Source organism: Colossoma macropomum, unplaced genomic scaffold, assembly GCF_904425465.1.
Source record: "Colossoma macropomum unplaced genomic scaffold, Colossoma_macropomum, whole genome shotgun sequence".
NCBI classification, from domain to species: domain Eukaryota; kingdom Metazoa; phylum Chordata; class Actinopteri; order Characiformes; family Serrasalmidae; genus Colossoma; species Colossoma macropomum.
The window spans coordinates 25545422-25561301 of record NW_023494805.1 but is presented as its reverse complement, the minus strand read 5'-3'; the positions used below and the strand labels follow the sequence as shown (position 1 = coordinate 25561301).

At 38.1% G+C, this 15880-nt stretch overlaps 1 protein-coding gene across 1 annotated transcript in view; it reads right to left on the bottom strand.

The window, feature by feature from the left end:
* Window positions 1-2347: 2347 nt before the first annotated feature.
* The window catches only part of plcb3 (phospholipase C, beta 3 (phosphatidylinositol-specific)), a 67705-nt gene continuing 54172 nt past the window's right edge, over window positions 2348-15880 (bottom strand). The window contains exons 18-34 of the mRNA XM_036596548.1: window positions 15592-15676; window positions 15289-15413; window positions 14833-14987; window positions 13878-14039; window positions 13607-13706; window positions 13365-13469; window positions 12853-12950; window positions 12638-12758; window positions 11089-11124; window positions 10838-10947; window positions 10279-10388; window positions 9201-9360; window positions 9007-9083; window positions 8839-8928; window positions 8396-8453; window positions 6413-6499; window positions 2348-6090 (exon numbers count right to left, since the gene is read on the bottom strand). Coding sequence (XP_036452441.1) covers window positions 5794-6090; window positions 6413-6499; window positions 8396-8453; window positions 8839-8928; window positions 9007-9083; window positions 9201-9360; window positions 10279-10388; window positions 10838-10947; window positions 11089-11124; window positions 12638-12758; window positions 12853-12950; window positions 13365-13469; window positions 13607-13706; window positions 13878-14039; window positions 14833-14987; window positions 15289-15413; window positions 15592-15676 — 1976 coding nt within the window. The 3' untranslated portion in view covers window positions 2348-5793. The remainder of the gene's footprint in view (window positions 6091-6412; window positions 6500-8395; window positions 8454-8838; window positions 8929-9006; window positions 9084-9200; window positions 9361-10278; window positions 10389-10837; window positions 10948-11088; window positions 11125-12637; window positions 12759-12852; window positions 12951-13364; window positions 13470-13606; window positions 13707-13877; window positions 14040-14832; window positions 14988-15288; window positions 15414-15591; window positions 15677-15880) is intronic.

The window sequence follows — 15880 nt, the reverse complement described above, 5'->3', positions numbered from 1 at the left end:
TCTCATCTGACCACAAAATCGTTTTATTTTATCTGGGTCACTCTGATGCTTTCTGGCAAACTCCATACATGCTTTGATGCTTTCAATGTTTTTCTTTAGTAATGGCTTCTTTCTATTCACCCTACCATTCAGGCCGGCTGTATGCTGAGCTCTTGATATCGTTGACAGGTGCACCTTCACTCCAGTCTCAGCCACTGAGCTCTGTAGCTCCTTTAAAGTGACCATTAGCCACTCTAAGCCTTCCCTCACAAGTCCCCTTCTTGCTCTGATGGGGAGTTTTGAGGGATAACCTTGTCTAGGCAGTGCCTGGGTGGCATGATGCAGTTTCCATTTCCTCACAATTGATGCAACAGTGCTTGCTGGGATATCCATGTAGCCTTTTCTATCTTGTGCATGTCTATAACTTCATCTCTAATTTTCTTACACTGCTCTTTGGTTCTCCATTTTCACAGCTTTCCTTCAGTTTCACAGTCTGATCAATGGTTCTTTAATTAAGGGGTCTTTTATCGAGAAAATATTATTTTTTTTATTGATTCACAGGTGGATTCACAATTGTAAGCCAACTATGTCCTTGTTAGGACTTATTTCATCTGTGTAAAATACCCTGCTATCACAGCACAGGGGTTGAATACTTATAGAAACAGTATTTTTCAATTGGTAATTTTGTCACAGAATATTTTACATCAAATCAGCTGTATTAATTCATTTTGACAATCAGTCTTTTAAAATAAAATGTCAGTGTGATTTTTAATGCAGACAAACCTACTGACTTTTAAGGGGGGTTAATAGTTTTGCAAGGCATTGTAAAAGTTCAGTAAATCAGGAAATGACTATATAACAGCTACAAATCTGAAAAGATCACCACTTTTAGTGCAATAACATTTGAAAGTCTCGCCAGAAGGAAGCTTCTGGTCTCATCAAACCAGCAGTAAACAGATGGAGTTTGCTAAAAAAGTTAAAAGGGAAAATGCTACTTCAGTCTGAATTCCACTATTGTACTTAATTACTAAAGATCAGTAAGGAACCAGCCTTGTTCGCTCATTTGCTTCTGACACAAGTAATATTTGCGTGTTCCTGCATTTCTGCCAGGATAAAACACATTATGCCCTGAGAAATGGTCCACATCTGTGACTACAAAATGCATGTGGTGCCACTGCCTTTAAGGCCTCTCAGAAACTCCTGCTGCCTTCTTCTTATTTTGACCTATGTAAACATCTCACAGTGAGAGCTAGCCAGGCTGATGTTTAGCCTTCACACAACGGGGTTTGTTGTAATGCAGTGTTATACAACCAAGCCGCCCAAAGTAAACAGCTGCAGCCTTCTTATAAATTCAAAAGTTAATTTCTTGTTCTTTTTTTACAGATTAATCAAAAAGCTTTCATACATGTCGAGCAAAGAACATACATTTTTTTTACATATTTGCTGTCTACTTTTTGGTGAGAAAAATACATTTGTCATCTTCATAGGTAAACAAATAAATCAACATTTATAAAAGTGCTTATTGTGTTTAAATGCTATTTATTTAGACAGTACATTATTTGATATGAGGAAAGCTGCAGTTGTGCCATTTTATCTTGGCATTGCTGTCTGTGTATAGAAATGGGCATTGTTTTACAGCAGGGGGGCCTCAGTCGTCCCCTTTCACCCCTCATTGCTCACTAGCAGCTCGATGCAAAGTCATATTTCACACACAGAGGGCCAACAGTGTCCTAGTTAATCTGATAACAGTTACAGGGGAAAAATTTTCTAATTAATTTTCTAACTAATTTCTAATTAATTAAAAATATCCAAGTCGATTTCGGAGTGCCCACTAGGGGTCCCACAGAATGAGGTTAACTAATCATATTTACGTTGATGTATATATTTTTGTTTTTGGAAAGCTAGCCTGGTTCAAACAACACAAACAGTAGGTACTCAAAATAAAGCGTATGTTCTAATTTGTGCCAAAGATGTGTAGGTAGCTTAAAATGTGTTAGGTCGCCACCCCCTCCCCACCACCTTCTCCTCTACCTTAGTTGCCCTAACTTTTTATGAATGACTCAAGCATCAACGTTAATATTAACAGTGATGTCACTGATAACATCAAGCTTCTGTCCAGTCTTTCACAAACATCACACATGCTTAACTGACTCAGTTCCCTCAAGTGCACTCTTGAGCAATGCGGAAATGAAAATGACCTCTGTAGACCCCGAATGTCCACCGTTTACATTTCCAAAATGTGATGTATCACATAAACACATACATATTGAGCCTCTGAGCATAATCTGACCTGAGAGGAGGAAGGAAACTCAGTTTTGCAATCTTAAAGCTTCACACTTAAAAAGAAGAAACGAAACAGCAGCAAGAATGAGAATTTTGACAAAAGTCCTGTATTTATTGAATGTACAATTACATGTCATTTATCAAGGCAATAAAAATTACATCCAGAGTAATAATTTTTCCCTTTCACAAGGCAGACCAGTACTTTCTCTACATACAGTGTTTCAGTAAGAAAGAAAAGGAAATTTGAGTGCAAGAGAGAAAAAGAAAGAAAAAAGAAAGGAAGCAAGAAAGAAAGAATGAAACAGAGATGCAAATCACGTGTACTTGGTTAAAGCTATGACTCAAGGCAGAACAGAATTAGCCCTTGGGAAAGTGTTCATTCTCCCTTCGAGCCTACATTTCATAGCAAATACAAAGAACTCCATAGTATTATTCTCTTTAAGTCAAGCTAATAACCCCTGCTCTCCCGTTAGGAAGGAATAATCATTTTCCAAAATTATTACAGAAATGCCTGCTTTTAACTAGATTAAACTACATACTGCACCAACTATGTCAGACTGGATCTATGGGATAGGTATAAAATCTGCTCATAATATCTCTGTAATACATAAAAGGTGTAAAAACAAAGGAAAAGTAAAAGTGCACCGGTGGTAAAATTCAAGAGCAATGTAAGAACATCAGGATGTAGCCAATTACTGGTGAATATGTAAATATAAATTATGAATAATTTTAGGGCATAAATGAATCTTGCAGAGAACAGAATCTAAAAATGTCAAAAGAACCACAAGGTCCTCACTTTGCATGGAAAAACTCACTTTAGTGTCCCTGTAAGCACTGCTCAAAAACGTCCCCTGTTCATTCAAACTAAGATAGTTTAGGGAAAATGTTTTAACTGTGCCACATACAACTTAAGATCAAGTGTTTAAAACTGGAAAAATGTTGAATAGGTGCTCAAAACAAGACCTAAACTTGCCAATAATGAAATGACAGATAGGCAGCAGATGACAGTTTGAGGAGTTGGAGGGGATTACCGGAGTGTGTGCGCAAGTGTGCATGAGTGTTGTGGAAACAGGGGGACAGCCCCTGAAATGTCAAATATCTGACATCTTTCACATACCCTGAAGGTCCCCTCACTGGTAACACAGGTACATACAAAATACAAACAAAACCCTCAACTTCACCTCTAGTCAGTAGTAGAAGTTACATAAAACTACATATGCATGATTAACATGATTGAGATACATCATAACCACTGCTATTGTTCTAATGTTTATACTGACATAACGACCCATATGTAAAATTTGTGTCTTATACACAAATTAAAGGTTTTTGATAGCATTAACATGAACAATAATCATCATTATACATCATGAGACAGCATTTGACAATAAGTACCATTTTTCCTCATCTTCAGACAGGCTTTTAAAGCTTTCGACAGCGTGCACAAACACATTATAAAGACCTGGGGCTGACATTAGAGCTGGAACACTCTGGTGCAAGATCATACATTCATACACACAGCCAACAACCACAGATACACGACTATCTTCTATACAATTACTTCAGACTCAATAGTTTCCTGTAGGATTTCTGAACCTTTATCTTTCTCCTATGGGCTTTAAATCAGCACCCTGTAGTTTCCGTTACTTGATCAGTGAAAACCATCCTGTGCATCGGTTACACGTCTAAATACCTCCAACTGACAATCGTTCGCCTATCCAATTAAATGAGGCAAGTAAAAGCCCCTAAAACTAACCGAGCACATCACTTGCACAATCACACATAGTAATTTCTGAAAAGGTAGCTACTTTGTCAGAGCTCATAACGCATTGAACGTGTGGCTGTATTACAGCACTTCATTAGGGCGTGATTAGAGCACAGTGGAGCGGTATGACTTTTGTGCCTTTGGTACAGTGGACTGAGAGCAAGCCTCAGCTGGAACAGCTTGCTAGCACCATGCTGTGAGTATGCACGTCATACCACATCCACGCTTGCAGTTCTGAGCGGCTTAATCTGAAGGGGGGCCTCTTACTCGACCTATGGTGGGGGGAGAAAAGCAGGGGGTCCTTAAAAAAACGGAAGTGCAAGAGATGATGGGAAAATAATGGGGGAATAAAATGTGAAAAAGGAGAGCGCAATATAGGAAATGTGGGATATATGAGCCCTGATTACAGTAAAATGAGTCATCCATTTTCATAGATTACAGGAACATACCAGACATTAGAGACCCAAATGAATGCCTAATGACACCTAAAAAAAAAAAATCAGCTGGACAGTACATAGCCAAGGGTGCTCAGCTCATATGCTGCACTTTTCTGAATGTTACATAACAGGGTTATGATACTGAGTAGAACTGACCTCCAGATGCCGCAAGGCCTTTTATATATTCTCTATCTCTGAATTGTGGGCCAGATTTTAACACAACCCCCTTTAGAGGTTTCAGAAGTACACTGGGATGTGATTTTGCTGAAATCGCTTGCTACTGCGCAGAATGACATAATAAATGTGTGCAAGTTTCCTAAACAGTAGTAGTGGTTTTGAGGAAGTGCAGTGCATGAGATATCTACACCAATTACACACAGAATTAAAGAGCAGGGATTAGATTAAGCCACACCACAGATGGAGAGATGGAGATATAGGAAGGGAAAGACATAGAGATAGAGGGAGATAGGGAGACTGGGGGGGTGGGTTATGTATTGGTGGGTGAAATTTGAGTGCGAAATTCAAATTTAAAAAAAATAAAAATAAAAAAAACCTCATTGATCTCATGCAGATCTGGCTCTCTATAAGAATACCCACATATCCGTACATACACACGCACAGTATCAGTTACACTAATGTGTTTTGCCTGCTATAGAAATATGTAGTGAGAATTAACTTTATTGTCCTGTGGGGATGGGGAGTCAGTGGCTTACAGGATTGCCCATCTGTGCATTATTATGTAAACAAGTACCATTCAGATTAAGCATTAGCCTTGCGTTTGCATCACAGTACTAACAACTAACCTACTCTACTGCTAAAGCTACATTGCCACCTGCAGGACAGCTCAGAGCACTACAGTTCTAATTTCCCCCTTTCACACATACGCCACAGAAATAAATAAAGATTCTCTCTCTTTAAAAACTACTTTCCCCTCCCTTCCACAGGTGCTTGACACATAGGCATCGACATACACTGCCCATATGGTTAAAGCTTGGAGAACAATCTGTTATAGTTTTGGCTACAAACATAACTTTGGTTAAAAAGAAAAAAAAAAAGATATAAAAAAAGAAAGAAGCAGACTTTAAGCCGAAGCACAAAAAGACTGCTTGATGTCCAAAACCTGACACTGGGGTAAATGTGTGGAATTCATGAACAATAAAGCTGTAAAAAAATAACTGAAATCCTTTAAAAAAAACATTTATACAACTTTCAGTAATACTATTTCTATCATCATAATCCATAATCCATTATCCATAATCCAGTGAGAATGAAGAGAAGGGCCTAAGGGGGAAAGAGCAAGCGAGTAATAACTGGATCACTAAATTGAAGCTACACAGCTGTAAGCTCTGCCTCTGAAGTGACCGGTGTGCTGGAGGAAGAGGAGTCACCCAGTGAAGCTGTGCTATTGTCCAGGCTGGGGCTCCAACTGTGATTGGGCGAGGAGAAAGGGGGCGTGCTGCAGTTGGAGGGTGGGCCTGAACCGAGGTCATCATGATTGGGCAGCTGGCTGCACAGGGCGTCGCTGCGAAGGCCTTTGCTCTCTAGTTCCCCCTGCAGATAACGGCAGATCTCTTCAGGCAGACGCTGCAGCTCAGAGTCACAGTCCTCCTCTAAACGCAACCGATGCTGCAGAGAGAGAGAGAGAGAAGTAAAAAGACAATGTTCCACGATCATTCAGATTTTAATTTTACTTCTTATCCCCAGACCTAATCAAGCATGAGAAAGAAAGAGTGAGAAGAGAAAGAAAACAGAAAGGGGAAGGGGTGGGCAGAGATAAAGAGAGAACACCCTGAATTAACATTAGATTAAGAGAGAGAAACAGAGACATCTGCGCAAACACAGTTAATTTTTATGATACAGAAAATACACTGTAAACGAAGGCAAACAACAGGTAAAGGAAGAGAAAGACATGAAAGCAAAGGAGGAATGACGAGCAGTATGGCCAGACCAGAGGTTGCTCTTCCTCTATTTTCCGTAAGATCTCCTTCTGCTGGGCTTCCAGCTTCTCCTGACGCTTGTTCTGAGATTCATCCAACTGCAAGAGTAAGATGTATAATTAGAGGGGGGTAGTAACCTCATCTATTCATTCAGTCACATGTACTCAATTTGATGGATTTGTCCATTTCTGAGTATTTTAAATCCATAATAATTTATTTCTACTCAAACATGAGAAAAGTAAAAGTAGGTTTTTCTCAGTTGTGGTTTAGTCATTAACATTTATAAGATTACATCAGAACATTATGCTGTAACATTTCCTTTCACTTTGGAGTTTTGCTCTAGACCAAGAGGATCCGAACAGAGACAAATGCCTATCAGTGATGCACTGAAAGGAAAATTCTTGATTGAAACAGAAATTCAGCACAAACACAGTTGAAAATTAAAACCAAAAATTTAAAGAAAGAGTTCCTTTACACAGAATTTGCCATTTTGTTTTTGCTTTTGAAATCACGTAATAATGCTGATGTCTCAAAGGTAATAATCGCCGTGTTGGAAAAGAGAACTGACAGAGAACTAGAGAACTAATTTAAGTTAAAATAATATTAAATATAGTATAGATAAATAGTAGAGATGCATCGACACCATTTTTTTGAGACCAAGTACGAGAACGCTTTTAGTACTTGCCAATTCTGATATTGATACCATACTGAGAAACCTACTTAGAATTACTTGTTAGTGTAAGAAAGAGCAATGTACTCTAACAGTTAAACTATTAAAACCTAGCTGATTTTAAATTAAGAGCCTTCTCTAGCTATGCTATAACCTCAGATCGAGAAACACTGCACTGGAAAAGCATGGATTTTGCTCCACATCAGAAAAACACTTCTGTACAGCTGTACATTTCAGTACATTTTTTGTAGTTTTGATCCCATTGTTCTCAGCTGCCTCTTTCAAGAACAGTCTCTGTTGCACTGTGACAGCAGGAATCACATCAGAAGAGCTCACTTGTTGAGTTTTACATCTTGTAAGTCTTTTTTAGAGTCTGGTTGAGCTGTACTTGAATGTCCTCAAAAGCTAGGCATGCAATGCAATCTTAGAAATCCTGTTCTTTGGTGACAAGTCACACTGTACAATTAAATAGACCATTGTATATGGACAGCCCGTACAGACAGCTGACTGTGATTATATATCAATAAAGCTGTTTCATTCAAAACAACAAGCTGCACACATGAATGCTGAGCAAACAGGCTTAGAAACGGTGCTTCAGCGGCTTTGCTAACACTGTACACTGAAACTAAAACCAGGCAGTGATGAATATGGGTATTTTACAACAGTTAAAAAAAAAAAAAAATTACGTATTAATGTTTACACTTTGCAATTGTATTCAGTCCAACAGAGTAAAGTCAGCACCTAAGCTGCCACAAATGCTGCCTTTTTTAACCTTTGTCTTGCTAACCTAGTCCACCTGTATTGGGGAAGTGGTTGTGATTGTGTGCGCTTAAACACAGGCTAAAATCGTACAGCGTATGCACGGAGGTAATATGCCTAGGTAGAATGTTTAAAGTGAGCAACAACTTTGGGTCTGACTGTCATGGCATCAGCCGCACGTCACATGCCCTCGTTCACAGCTTGAGTTGTCTATTTATTAGCGCGGAAGCGCACACTAGGCTTACCTGGTATCAGGTGGTATCGGATGTTGGAATCAGAGCATACGAGTATGACTACAAGGAAATGAGGGCAGTATCGGGCCCGATACCCAAAAAACTGCAAGTGACACTTTCAACCATTTTCAGCTTAAATTTTCGATGCTGCCGTAGTTCTTATGCTGACAGAAGCTGGATGTACTAGGATTTTTTCCTCTTTCAGTTACTCGGTACTTACGTAGTTTTGACTTGATACTCGTGTACTTCATCTCAAGTTTTTTGGAAAGTACTTTTAGTGCAGTCATTATTTCACTGAGGAGCTATTTCTACAGCCAGATGTGGGCACTCACCCTGCGCAGTGAGTTCACAGAGTCTTGGATATGCTTCTTATTAATTTCATTCTGTTCCCTGCAGAGAAGATGACAAAAAATTGCACCATGTATTATGTATTACATGAAAAAGGAAAATGACAGTGACAGAAAGGTCTCCGTCATGCTGCCTTTGTTTCTGTCCCAAAGCTGACCTTTATACACTCCAAGAGCTGTAACTCCAAGAGAAATTTAGAAAACATATGTGTACTAACAGAAAACCCACAAAACCTATACTACTAATTAAAAGATCAATTTACCTTGCAATGACTGACATTTGCTCTATTTAGTAACAACAGTTTTCATCAAATCCAGGAACACAGCACTGAACACAGTTGGAACAAAGCTTAAGCAAGGTGTTCCAGGTAAGTAAATGATGGTCTTTCTGATTGGTTTGTTTCCAATATCACTGAGAAGTTACTCACAACTCTGCCTTCTCTTTTTCCCCTTTTTTTGCCTCAATGATGCTGTTCTGCCTTTTTCTTTCTAAAATCTTCTGCAACTCCTTCTTTTCCCTGTTGACAAGAAAAACAGATGTAGCAGAGTAAAATCTACACAAGTACAGTCACACACACAAAAGAAAAATGTCCTACTTGTCACAGATTTCCTTGAGTTTCTTGATTTGGGCTGCTTGGCAATCCTGGGCAACTTCTTTCAGTTTCTGATACGCCTAAGAGAAACCCAAAAAACAGAATGAAAAAAACAAATAGTTCAGAGTTCAACACTCAAGTTTTTGGGTGTGTGTGTGGTTTTTTTTAATGTGTGTGTGTGCGCATGTGTGCGGTACCTCTCCGAGGTGGATGAATTTCTTCTCTTTCTCCAGCTGGTGCTGCTTTTTCCGGAGTTCAAGCAGCTCCTGCATCTGCCACTCTCTCAGCTGCACTGTCTGCTTCTCTAACTCCACCTCCAGTGCACTGAGCTCTGTCCGCACAGAGTCTTCTGGCTCACTGCCAACACAAGAAAACACACACACACACACAAACACACACTTTAATGCCTTGTTTTTAAATACCTTGTCAGGATGTGGGGTCATACATACACACAAACATACATATGTATATGTATATATATATAATGTCCCATAGGTTATATATACGTAATTACCTACATATAATCTGTCATTTACATTGGTGACAATATGTTAAATAATTAACTACACAGAAGCCTCTTTACTTTTGTGCACTCTACTACCAATTTAACTCTTCCATCCTTCTAATCTTAAATCCAGCGAGTTACAGCTGTGTCCCCCCAACACAGGCTGTTCTCAAAGCTCTCATTGACTTTATGTTCCCCTTCAAAAGACACACTAACATTCACACAAGCAACCACCCAAACACAACTTAGCTGCCTTGCACATTTCTTTCTCATGTGCATCTACATTGGCTTGAGGAGATCAGATATAAGACAAATGTGAAGTAAGATTTTATGGACTGATGAGTCTAAATTTTAAGTGGGATTACTTTGATCATGAGAAGTAGAAAATGTAACCAAAATCTAAGACTGAACTATTGAGGTGTGGACAATTATCCCTGCAGATGAGGAGTCTGTGTAATTTTTTTGTTTAATATTTTCTGCCTTTTTCTATATAATAACTTGCACTTAATGCAAATTAAAGTGCAAATTGGAAATTTGATTCAATTAAATCAGTGAAAGGGTGGTCTCTGACTACACAGTAATAATAATAATCATAATAATAATGATAATCCTAACTCTAAACATAACCTTAAACTCAGTAACCAAAAAGAAATGTGTTTATCCTTTCAGTTAACTTCACAAACTGGGGGCCACACATACACACAATAGATTAACACACAGTTAGGACAACAGAAAGCGTAAGTCATAAACCCCCCTCCTTTCTCTCATACCTTTTCTTCACGCTGAGGCGGAGCTTTTTCTCCACCTGACTCTTGCGTCTCTGGATGTCTGAGTTTAGCTGGTTAGACCTCGTCTTCTGCTCCTTACTGAGAGCCCACACCTAACACACACACACACACACACACACACACACACAGGCACGAACGCACACCAAGAACACACTTTATGCTATGGTTAAGGTATTTACAACAATCACATTAATAAGAACACTACTTGAACTTGCAGTTATACAAATCAGCATGCAACTTTCCAGGGCATGATACTATAACACATATTAACTGATAATATAATATGATAACATGTTCTTGGGCTGTTCTGTCAGTTCCCCAAGCTGATTTACAGACATACTTGTCAGCAAGATCAAATATTTTTTACTATTATCCTTTTCTTTTTCACTTGGGTAGAGCTGATAAGAACACTTCTTAATCTGAAATCAAATAACACAACTGAACATTACACAAAACAACTGGAATTACTAATATAAACCAAGGTACTTTTATGCTGATATGGCTCAGTGCAGAAATGTGAGCGTATTTTTGAATATCATACCTTTTTAAGGTGCTTCTTGCGTAGCTCCTTCAGTTCTTTGCACTGTTTCTTCAACAACTTCACGTAAGACTTGTGCTGCTTGAGTTGTTCTATGGACTGAGGCTCTATCACTATCACACACACACACACACACACACACACATATATATATATATATATATATTTATACTGACAGAAAAATCTGGCCTGATGGTTTGCTGTAAATTTGATTGATGAAGATGAGGATGATGATGATGGGTGCTATTCCGTACCTCCTAATACACTGAGGACCAGGTCTTCTTTTGGCCCTAAAATATTACACACAATGACAAGCAAGTCACTCAACACAAAGGAAGACAAGTGTGCCACAGCAGACAGAACCACACACACACACACACACACACACACCTAACATAACCCAATAGTGTCTTATTTTCCCCATAAAGGATAGTTTTGAACTGAAATAGAAATCTATGGTTCTACAGCCCATGATGCATGTGACACAATCTGTCTATACAGCTATGTTAGAGTCAGACGTAAGCTTACGTAAGTTGCTGGTAACAACAAGAACTGTTTGTTTATGGATTTTGTGTAGTCAATAACTCATGTGGCTGTTGTCATAACCAGTTTAGACAGTAACAATTATCTGGCCAAGTAACACACTACAGCTACCAAACGCATTAAGCAGCATTACACAATGTTTATTTGAGTTCAAGCTATTTCTTTTCTTCAAATTTAAATCATTCCTCATCTTTTATCACTTGCAGCTGAAGATGCATTACCGAGAAGTGTCATCTTGACAGCAACACTGCTTAGCAAATTATTTACTCTTTCTGATAAAAACCACTACATTGCATCAGTACTAAATGCTGGAGAATGGAAACTAGAGTCATGTGGACAACTTCTATCTTTAGATTTATGAAAGCATTTACTCGGTATGGTAGCATGCGCTAGCGCCAGAATACTATTATACTTCGAGGAATGTTTATATTTAAAAAAAAAATAAACAGTGTAACTTTTTGGTCGCGTCGACAATGCATAACAGAAAATAAAGTATTTGATCCTGATTTACCTCCAGAAAACAAGCAACTTCTGCATCAATCTGAAGTCCTCTAGCCTTCATGAGGGCTTTCTAACAGGAAACGCAACACTGATGTTTAGTCTGCTTCTCTGACGCTAGTCTCTTCAGTGCAAAAAAATTCAGCATGTGTGCCCTTTAATGGTAAACTGTGGTTGCAACATAACGTCTAAAAAGTACAATGGTTTACTAACTTGGTGCACTAACAAAGAATTCAACTGATAGTGTGTAGTTACATTTGTGTATATCGAGTATTTTAAAACAGCATCGAAAATAGCTCAACCAAAAAGATTCTGAAGTTTTTTGTTTTGCGATCAAAAAAACCTTCAAAAGCTAATCAGTGTTTCATTCTGCTTCTTGAAAAGTTTTCTTGCCTGTATTTTGTGTTATTTGATAATACACTTAGATGTGATTAATTATTTTAATCCTTTAACAGATTGATTTATTTTCTTTAACACACTGTGTTCTAATTCCTAACACAATGTGTGTCAAAACTATGGTGTTCTTGTGGCCTGAAACAAAATGTGTTTAAACAGTAATAAAAATTTTGTTGCTAAATACATTTCTGAGAGTGTAGATTATATATAGGTTACAAAACAAAAGTTAGCAACTGTATGAATCATTAATATAGTTCAGAGAAGCACAGAAACCATGAACAAGATAAACAGAATGAGAGTGGAAATGAAGAATTTTTACTCTTTTTGTTTAGTTTTTTTTTCAGTGCTGTTTTGATGTGGCTGTACCTGGTGCAGTAGGTATCACCTCAACAACCACTGGAGGAGGGGTTGGAGGGGGCAAACTTGGGAATTCAAGAACTGGTGGAACATCCGGCTTCTCTCCTTCATCCGGCTTTACCGGCACTCGCTGCATGCACATACAAACACAGAAGAGATGTGACTCGTATACTGCTTTTACATTTCTAATGACAATAATCAGATTTTGTGACACGAACACACACCTTAGTAACATCGTTACTGTCCTCCATGAATACAGCCAGCTGCCTCTCTCTCTGGTCCAGCACATGCTTGATTGGATTGGTCAGAGCGTCAGCATAGACTAGCCCACGCACACAGACACACACACAAAAAGTTTTAGGTTAAGTTATATAGTTACAGGACAGAAATTGGTAATAATAATAATAATAATAATAATAATAATAATTTTGGTTGCACATGGAGTTTAAAATGCTGCACTATGATGGTAAAGTACATATCAACTTCAACATATCAATATTTTTATACACAGACTCCTCATTTCAGTAAATGTCGCACACAAATTCTTTATCACATATATGACAGTGAGTCTCATTAAGTGATATTCTTAGTTTGTTGCTTTTTTATTTTCTTTTACATCTTATATTACAGACATTTTTCATTACATTTGTCCTAATTTATCCATTTTTCAAAATTGTTCATCAGCCTAGCTGTATACATTCTATGACAAATGGTAGTAAATGCTGTGCCTTCTTACTTTGGTGCTCGTTAGGGATGTAGTCCTGAACTTCAGTGTACACCAGCAGCGAGGCTAGCAAAAGTGGCTGATTGAGCTCATTCTTCAGATTAATGTAATGGTACCCTGAAAAACACATGCACACAGGCTGCACTTGAGCCAAAACAGTCACACTAATAATAACTCAAACTTTAATAGTCAAAACTATTAAAGCAGACTAAATTTCAATGAAGTCCTGTGAAGTAGACGATGCATGTACTGACCTGGGCGTAAAGCCACAACTGGTAAGATCCGATGCCCAATGAATTTACCATTCTCCTCAAATACAGCCACCCTCAGTGAAGCTAATGTGGGCAACACCACCTATGGAGAGAGAGAGAAGAGACAGAGGGAAAGAGAGAGAGAATCATCATGCATTTATGTCCAACTTCACATGTGCAGGCTAAACTGGGAAGTTTCAGAGGTACAGTCAAATAGCTGAGCCAGGGTATGCATGTATGTATGTATGATCAACAATTTTGGCAATGTAGTTACTTTATTAAAGAGAAATGACTCCTCCTCCCAGAGGGGGTCCATTGAGTTGTTATTGGACGTTTTGGTGCGGTATTTCCTCTTGGTGTCAGCAGGCAGTCCAAACATGTCCACTTCAGCATACACTCCCACTTTTTTATCAGTCAGGAACTGACCAGACACAATCTATATACAAATGAGAAAGAACAAACACACAAATCAGCGTACTGTCACATACACACCAAACACTTGCTGAGAACTGTAGACTAGGGATCAGTCAAAATCTTTAAATTTCACACGTGACTATTCAAATATTTAAAGTTGTAGATTAAGATTTTTTATATGACAATTAGATCTTCTGTTACGTTTTACATGCTCATACTGAAGAATCATGGGATGCCGGAACTTTATAATCAACCTTATATATTTTATATTTTGGTCAGAGCTGGTCAGAGAAGCGTCGTATTAAGGCACAGATAAACTAGAAGCTCAAATTTATTTTACACTCCACTCAAATAGATTTGATGGAATAAACCTGAAATACATAATGCCTTAAAAATTCAAGTATCAAATTTGACTGAAATGCCCTTCCCTACTGTGACAGATGTACTAAACTATTTGTGCTTGTTCAGGTACAAATAGGATGCAAGAGAAAGCATATGTAGGAAACTGACTAAGCCTAAACACAGAGTCTTTTTGGTAGGTTTATGGAAAATTGTGCTTTGTTTTTTTCCCCAATTTTTATATTCTATCATATGAACACATTTGAAGTAGAATTGTGCAAAATGTAGGTAAACTGCATAAGAAACAGGAAGAGCTTTCAGAAATGCATTTGATTACATATCTTTTTAGATTTACTAAAGTTTACGAGGATCGTTGGGAGACTTTGTTCACTGTGCCAGCAGTCATAGCAGCAAGATGAAAGTACACTCCTCAAACACCAACAGAATAACACTATAACAGCAGCAACACACATTACCTTAATCTTGACAGTGTTTGCCACAATGCCGTCCACTGTGTTCTCAGTAAAGGGGTCAAAGTGTTTGTCTGTGCGTCTCATGAACTCAGGCTTCAGCAGGTAGCCACTGCGTCCGTTATACTCAAACACACTCAAGTTCAGCTGCATGGGTAAATCTACAAACAATCCCACAAACGAGTGTTTCCATTTAACATAGCATTTGTATTCACAGAGGTTTAAACTTTCATACACAGTATAAACAATTCATTTCCTGGAAAAAAAAGAAATCAAAAAGGGGCAAGTTGACTTAAGAGTTAGAGAGATTAAAGATTTTCCTTCATTTTTTTAATGTGAACATATGATGTGAGCACGTAGGCCCCAAGGGAGTTAGTATGAAGTGACCCTTTAATAATCAAAAAGGACAGCACTTTCTTCTAACTAAAAACATCTTTTTTAAGAAGAGTGGGAAAGACTCACCAAGAGTCTGAAAGTTGAGTGCCACCATCTGGCAGCCCATGTTCCAGAAGAGCTGAGGCATGTAGTTACTGGAGTCCACTCGCGTGCCTTTAGGATAGATCCGACTCAGCTGCTTCTTATTGTATCTGAACACACAGACAGTTCAGGAAATACAACACATACTCACACTGTCACCACACAAAACACACACACAGGCATAAATAATACCTGAACATAGGTGTAAACACTCAAAGAACAACAGATGCATTCTATTTATAAACAATGATGATCCAATTATGCATATGAAAAATATGTTAAGGATACTCGACAAATTCAATGGGTGAATTCTTCAGTGTGTCCATGCCCTTAGTCTCAACAAAGGATGACATTTCAAAATACTTGTTCCTCTCTGAGAACACAGAGAAAGAGATATTGATCAATTCTATTTCATTTTCAAAAGGTACCAAATTTCAGATTAAACTAACCACAAACACGTTGTGTTGTAAAAGTGCTATTTAAGCAGACTAGTAGCTTAAATAGTCATTCATTATTAAGAATGTAACAGACATACATGTTCATTTGTATTATAAAGTTTCATAGAAATGTTATTAAT